The sequence below is a fragment of the Pteropus alecto genome, unplaced genomic scaffold, assembly GCF_000325575.1.
Source record: "Pteropus alecto unplaced genomic scaffold, ASM32557v1 scaffold159, whole genome shotgun sequence".
Classification (NCBI taxonomy): domain Eukaryota; kingdom Metazoa; phylum Chordata; class Mammalia; order Chiroptera; family Pteropodidae; genus Pteropus; species Pteropus alecto.
In genome coordinates, this window is record NW_006443122.1 from 901,391 (window position 1) to 909,011 (window position 7,621).

At 43.0% G+C, this 7,621-nt stretch overlaps 1 protein-coding gene across 1 annotated transcript in view; it reads left to right on the forward strand.

Moving 5' to 3' along the window:
- Nucleotides 1-7,621, forward strand: part of SMC1A (structural maintenance of chromosomes 1A) — a 35,932-nt gene that overhangs the window by 15,465 nt on the left and 12,846 nt on the right. The window contains exons 15-20 of the mRNA XM_006922951.3: nucleotides 305-421; nucleotides 528-634; nucleotides 3,601-3,742; nucleotides 5,782-5,927; nucleotides 6,019-6,172; nucleotides 7,185-7,295. Coding sequence (XP_006923013.1) covers nucleotides 305-421; nucleotides 528-634; nucleotides 3,601-3,742; nucleotides 5,782-5,927; nucleotides 6,019-6,172; nucleotides 7,185-7,295 — 777 coding nt within the window. The remainder of the gene's footprint in view (nucleotides 1-304; nucleotides 422-527; nucleotides 635-3,600; nucleotides 3,743-5,781; nucleotides 5,928-6,018; nucleotides 6,173-7,184; nucleotides 7,296-7,621) is intronic.

Here is a 7,621-nt window from a genome sequence, read left to right on the forward strand (position 1 = left end):
CATTTTGGCTTTTTCTAAAATCAAAAAATCTGAATTCCAAAACACATCGAGGGTTATACATAAGGGAGCATGGACCTGTAAGTAATCATGGTTATTATACCTAGCGCTGTGGATTGAACCTGGCTGACTGGAGGCCAGGGAGGAAGCTATGCGATGGCTTAAGTGAGAGATGGTGGAGCCTAAGTCACATTCTCTCAGAGTATAGGAAGCTAGTTCTTCCTGTCCATGGGGCCAGAGTGCTCAGGGTGGCTCTTTTCCTCCAAGGAGCTTGGTCTCTTTGCCCTCTCAATCCTGTTTCCTGCAGGAAAAGTCCAAGCTGGAGAGTGAGCTAGCCAACTTTGGGCCTCGCATCAATGATATCAAGAGGATCATCCAGAGCCGGGAGAGGGAAATGAAAGACTTAAAGGAGAAGATGAACCAGGTTGGTAGAGGATGAGCCATGCTAGCATGTGCATCAGGGCAGGACGGGGGTTGGAAGCAGCATTTTGACCCAAAGGGCCTTTATCTTCCTTTGCTTCTCCTCTCAGGTAGAGGATGAGGTGTTTGAAGAATTTTGTCGGGAGATTGGTGTACGCAACATCCGGGAGTTTGAGGAAGAGAAGGTGAAGCGGCAGAATGAAATCGCCAAGAAGCGGTAAGTGGAAGTGTGGGTAGAAGAGGAAACTGAGATGCCTTTGAGCCCCCAGCCTGATATCCTGGAAAGTCAAATGCCATCATCATAAGGCAGAGAGCAGCTCTTAGAACGATGGGCGTCTATTATAGATCAGCCTTAGAGAACATTAGTGAGGCAGTGTCGCATAGTCTAGTGGTTGAGAGTGCCACCTTTAAACGTGGTTTACCTGAATTAAAATCTCAGCTCCACAATTCATTATTTTGGGCAGTGACTTGATCCCTGAGCCCCAGTTTCCTCATCTGTAAAATGGGGTAATAATGACATCTGTCTCATGGCATTGTTGGACAGATCATATGAAATAATCCTGATAAAGTATTTAGCATAATACTTAGCACCTACTAAAAGCAATAAATATTAGCTTTAATTGTTATTATCCTGATGAGCAACAGAGGGGAGAAGGAACAAAGTTCTAGGTTGGAAAAATAGTAAGAACAAACCACAGTGTTTCTTCTCTTCCTCGCTTTAGTTTAGTCATTTGTTCAACAAACTTTTCTTGAGTACCTATATTGTGCTAGGTATTGGAAAGGCCAGGAGATGGGGATAAGACAGATGAAAACGACATAGTCTCCCTGAAAGAGCTCCTCCCCTGGACCCTGTGCCTCGGTCAGTTTATCGAGCCCATCATCCATACAGTAAATATTCATTGCTCTTCTACCCCCAAGCCAAGCTCAAGGGATATAGAATTGCATCAGAGACTGGCCCTACCCACAGGGAGTTGAGTTTTGGAGTAGTGGGGGAAACAAACAAGTAGATCAACGATTTCAAAACAATATGATGCTGTACTTGAAGTAGATACAAAGTACAGAGGAAATGGTTAAGGAACTGCAAATCAACAAGAGGAAAAATAAAATCTGGAGACAATAGAAAACTGGACAGAAAATATAGTTAGCATTTCACTGAAAAAGATGCATGCTTGAATGGCTAATTATGAATTGATGTTCAGTCTCATTCCTAATCAGAGAAATGCAAATTAAAACAATCTAGTGGAATTTGGTGAAAATAAGTCTCTGTAAGCCCTATGACTTAGCAGAGCCACTGCTGGATATATCCCAGTGAGAGTCTTACCACAGGGTCACAAAGGGGCACATTCAGGATTGTTCATCTTGACATAATTTACGGTGGTAGGATGTTGGCAGTGTAGACGGCCATCAGTGGGGGAAAGTACAAGTTAAATGTGATGAATATCTAGGCTATGGAATACCTGTAGTAGTTCAGAGGAAGAACTAGATTTACAGGCAGTACCATGGATAAATTTATAACACTGTACATTTGTGTAAATTTAAAAAACAAAATGACATTTTACAAGGATATGCATTTTGAAGACTATATACATATGTGTATATGTGTGTGTGTATGTATATACATGTATATGTGTGTCACTTTGGAGTACATGCTCATTGTAAGGAAAATAATGGGAGTGAAAATTAGGGATTGAACCAGAGAAGACAAAGGAAGGGTCTTGCACAGACAGCAATCATAAGTGTGTTGTGAACTATAGGGTGTGATTAACTTAACAGGACCAAAAAGGGAATAACCCAACAAAGTGTAATAGAAACTAAGAACCTGCTCACAGCCTTCAGGAAAGGTTTTACAGAACAAGGAATGATGAACTGAAGACCTGTAGAGTGAGTAGGATTTAGCCAGCCGGGCAGCAGACAGAAGAAGAGAGTTCCCAACAGTGAGAACAGCATGCTCAGAGGTGTGGGAGACTATGCCTTGTTCTGGAAACTAAATAGTTTTGAATGTCTGGAGCATAAAAATGGGGTCGGGTGGAAGGCGGAGGTGGTGGAGAGGTCTGCAGGGGCCAGATCACAGAGGGCTTTATGAATCATGCTTAGGAGATTGGACTTAAAATTACATCGCTCAAAATTATAGAGTTAATTACATTCCATTTGGATTATAGTGACTAATAGGTTTAAACTGCTAACGTGACATCTGGCAGCATCTGTCACACCATATTGGGCAGTTGAAAGTTAGCCCTGCCTGGCCTGCTAGTATCTATGTGCCGGTTACATACTCTTTGAGTTTCTGAAGAGATGGGGAAGAGAACAATAATAGGAATGTAGTATCTTCTCCATGGTTTTTATTACCCAATCTCTGTCCATTAGAGGTTCTGGAATCTTGGGGTGGGGGTGCGAATGTGGGAGTGGTAGTTGGAAAGAATAAATATGTGCTGTATACCTGGCAATAATGATGGTAACTAAAACTTATTGAGTACTTACTGTGTGCCAGGCATAGTTCTAAGTTATACATATTGAGTCATTAAAAAAATCTTCCAATAACTCCAAGGTAAGTACTGTTATTTCCATTTTACAGATGGGTAAGCAGAGGTAGAGAGGGTAAGTAACTTGCCTGAGAGTATACTACTAGAAAATGGCAGATTTGGGATACTAATCCTCTTATCCCACCATATTATATTGCACTGATGCCATAGAAGGAGCCTGGGTTTAGGGTTATACCTGGGTTTCAATGTCACATTTGCCATTTACTAGCTCTGCGGCCTTGGGCAAAGTCTTTTACTTCTTGGCCCAAGTTTCCTCATTTGTAAAGTAAGGATAATAATACCTATTCTGGAGCCGCTGACTAAAAGATTAGAGGTAATGTATGTAAAGTGCACAGAAGCTTAGTAAGTAGAAATTATAGCTGGTGTGTTCCGGTGGGCCTTTTTGTGCTTCCATCTAGGAAGCTGGTGGGGAGGTCTGGAGTCCTCCAGTGTTTAAAGGCAAGGTTAAAGAACTTTGGCCCAATCTCCCCTGCCTTGTGCCATTTCCTAGCCTTTTCCACAAGGCTAGGCTGAGGAACTTAGTTCTCCAACTTTAGGAGACAGTTTTATTGTGGATGTGGGTGGATGAGCTGAGTGGTGACTGAAATTCAGCAGTAACCCAGGATCCTTGTGCCCTGGGCCTAGTTCTCCTTTCTCTCCACAGTTTGGAATTTGAGAATCAGAAGACTCGCTTGGGTATCCAACTGGATTTTGAAAAGAACCAACTGAAGGAGGATCAGGATAAAGTACACATGTGGGAGCAGACAGTGAAAAAGGATGAAAATGAGATAGAAAAGCTCAAGAAGGTAAGGAAGGAGAGCATGAAAAGACAGACCAACAACTGGGAGAAAAATTGGAAGAGATATAGTAAAAGGATAATATCCATAATTTATAAAGCTGTAATTGAAATGAAAACACCAAGACCTAAATAGGAAAAAGAGGGGTATGTGGTACAAACAGTTCAAGAACGGATTCAAATAGCCTATAAACATACACATAATTTAGATACTAGAAATCAGAGAAATGCAAATTAAAGCAACAATCAGATGTAATTTATTTCTTATCACATTACCCAGGATTTTTTTCAAAGGATAATGCTTAATACCGCTGGCCCTGGCATGTGAGGCTAGCATTCTTATACCATATGGCACCATCCATCAGGAGTCTTCAGAACGTTTGCTCTCTGTAACTCAGTAATACCTGAGGAAATCCAAAAGGCTGGCACAGCTTTGTGCACACAGGTTGATGTTTATTACAGGCATTAATAGTTTCTTAGGGGAAACAATTCAGTGTCCCCTGAGAATTAGGAATTTAGCAAATTATGCTACATTCATACAAATATTTGTATAGTTTATTTGTCTTCAGATTTTAGTAATACACGGACCCCATTTAAAAGGAATATATTCCCAAGATCTCTAGTGTTGACTTAAAAAATCCGTAACGTTGTTTAAATATATATAAACATATATACTTGGAACACTTAACTAGAAAGCTAAGACAGTTACAAATTGAATTTTATAATTAACCCCGTTAATTCAGTGCAACAGATGATGGTGTTTTGCTGATAATCAAGTCCCTTTTCACAGTGCGCCTGTGCTGCTAACTGCTATGGCTAAGTTCCTTTGAATTGAGCATGTCTGTGCCACACCAGTTGTGGTCTGATGACTCACTTTTTCCACACCCCTTCTCTTTAAATTCTGTGAAATCTTTGTTCCTCACAGCATTCCCTCCTGAGGTGATTTGATCCTCACTTGGTTTGAACATATCATGACATCTTTGTCTACCTATGTTGTTGGTGATTTGTATGTGTGGTTTTTTTTTTCCATTATACCCCGATGGTTAAAATAGTCTTCTTCGGTGTCCCCAGAAACTTAAATGCAAATGCAGATTGGGCAATAAAATTCTGGAGCAGGACAAGGTAGACATCTAGATGATCCAGAATCATGTATTTCTATGACTTTTTGACTTTTTATTTTGAAATCATTTTAAACTTAACAGAAAGTTGCAAGAATAGTACAAAGAACTCCCAACTACCCGTCACCAAGCTTCATCAGTCATTAACATGTTGCCATATTTGCTTTTGCCTTCTCTCTGTATATGCATATTATTTTTTATGAGCCATTTGAGAGTAAATTGCTAATACATCTCCTTTATGTGACTTTAAGATCAAAATGAAAACTAAACATTCTCCTTTAAACAGTCAAAACATAAGTAAGACTACAGTTCTCTTTGACCACTCTCAGTCCCAGTCCCCTTATTCTTCCCCAGGGCTAACCCCATGGAGTATGTATTCCAGACCTGCAGATATTTACTTAAGTACTTCCACATTCATATACGTGTACTCATAGAAAATACACCATATTAGTTTGTGTTCTTTTAAAAACATCAATGTTGTATAGCTCATGGCAGTAGTTTTGATGTGGAAAATATGCTCAAATATAACATTAAGTCAGAATACCAAATTTTGATTACAGTCTAGTCTCGACTATGTAAAGCTATTTATAAGTAAGGCTGGGAGGAAATAGGCTGATATGTTAATTGATTATCTCTGCCTAGTGAGATTATGAGTGATTTTTTTCCTGCCCCTGCTTAATACTGTCTCTGTACTTTGAACTTTTCTACAGCAGACAACTGGTAAAATGGGGTGTGTCGGGGAGGGCAACCAGATAATTTAGAATAAGATTAAAAGAAGCTTGAGGGGTGATGGGGGTTTGTTAAAGCAGGGCTCATTGAAGAGAGGCTATATCAAACTGCCGGGTGAAAAGGGTGGGGGCAAGGAGAGAAGATCCTAAGGTGAGATAATGAAAGCCTTCACCTCTTGTCCTGTTCCCCTTGCTGGGACCAGGAGGAACAAAGACACATGAAGATCATAGATGAGACCATGGCCCAGCTACAAGATCTGAAGAATCAGCACCTGGCCAAGAAGTCAGAGGTGAATGACAAGAATCATGAGATGGAGGAGATTCGTAAGAAACTGGGGGGCGCCAACAAGTGAGTGGGTTCAGGCCTGGGGTTGGGGCAAGTAGGTAGAGCAGACAGCCTGCTGGATTTGGGTCTCACCTATCTCCTTGGGTCTTCTTAGGGAAATGACCCATTTACAGAAGGAGGTGACAGCCATTGAGACCAAGCTTGAACAGAAGCGCAGTGACCGCCACAACCTGCTACAGGCCTGCAAGATGCAGGACATCAAGTTGCCACTCTCTAAGGGCACCATGGATGATATTAGTCAGGAAGAGGTGAGTATCATGGCTGATGGTAGGAGTGGGCTGTGAGCAACATTAACCAGGGAAGGAGGATGAAAGCGTGGCGTGAAAGTGGCCAGGGAGGGCAAGGGAGAGAGAGAAGGATGGTGGGCAGGAGTGGTGAGGGACATAAGGAGGGATGGCAGGGCGAGGCTGTGAAGGCAGGTGAGGTGAAAGGTGGTAGCCTTGGTGTGAGAGGGAAGTTATATTGGAGGTAGAGCCCTATCTCTGTAGGTGATGAGAGAGGTAAGCCAGGAGATGAAATCATTCACTAACCTTTGGGACTTAAGCTAAGTTAGCTCCAGTAGGTGATGGATATTGATAGGAGTGGGAATTGAGGGACATTAGCCAAGAGCAAAGGAAGACAGAAGCTGGAGGACTTGAGGGACGGTAGCTTAGCTGCAGTGAGGGAGATTGGCCAGGAGAGGGTTGGGTAAGGGACATCAGCAATGCAGAGGTGACGAAGCTTAGTTATAGGAAAGGGAGAGACACTAGCCAATAGAGAAGCCAAGGCACTTTATCCAGTGGAAGTGAAGGTTGGTAGCAAGGGGTGGAGAATGTCAACTGAGAAGGTTTGCGTAGATCTTGTCTTCAACCTGGACATGTATCTAAGTCCTACATGTCTGTCTCCCTCTCCTCTCCCCAAATAGTATTTCAGTTTAATTCAGCAAAATACTTTGAACACCAGAAATGTGCCAGGCCTCATGGTAGCACATGACATAATTACTCCTAATCCAAACCACAACTCTGCCAGACTGGCACCGTCCCACATTACAGATGAGGGAACTTGGGTCCGACAGCGTGACTTGCCCAGGATCACACCCTTAGGCAGTGGTAGAGCCCAATTTCGAACTCAGGTCTTTCTTCAAAGCTGCTGTCCTGGCACAAGTGCTTTCTAACAAGGTGCTTTCTCAGTCATTGAAGTCTGCAAAGGAGCCCCCAGTCCCCTCTAGAGGGGTCCTCTCATGGCCAGTATGCTTCATTCTACTCCCTCTTGTCATTGCAGGGTAGCTCCCAGGGGGAGGATTCAGTGAGTGGTTCCCAGCGAACTTCCAGTATCTATGCACGAGAGGCCCTCATCGAGATTGACTACGGTGACCTGTGTGAGGATCTGAAGGTGAGGATGTGCCTAAGGGTTGGGGCAAGGGTGGGAGGAACATCTTCCCAGTTCTCCAGAGAGAAGGTCAGCTCATCTGGGGGCCCCCTCTGGAGACCAGGGCTAGAAAGAGAGGCAAGCTGGCAAGAGAGAGAGGATAGAATTGTAATCCAGGGTCTCCCCCTACATGCATACACAGACATTTCCACACCTTCCCCACCCCCAGGTTTCTGTCCCTGCCCGCTGCCCATTTGCCCCTTCCACACGTGTACACATCGCAGCCCAGATATACACAGAGAGAAAAGGCACTTGTACAGTGAACAGCTAGGCCTCGAGGGTTCCTCAGT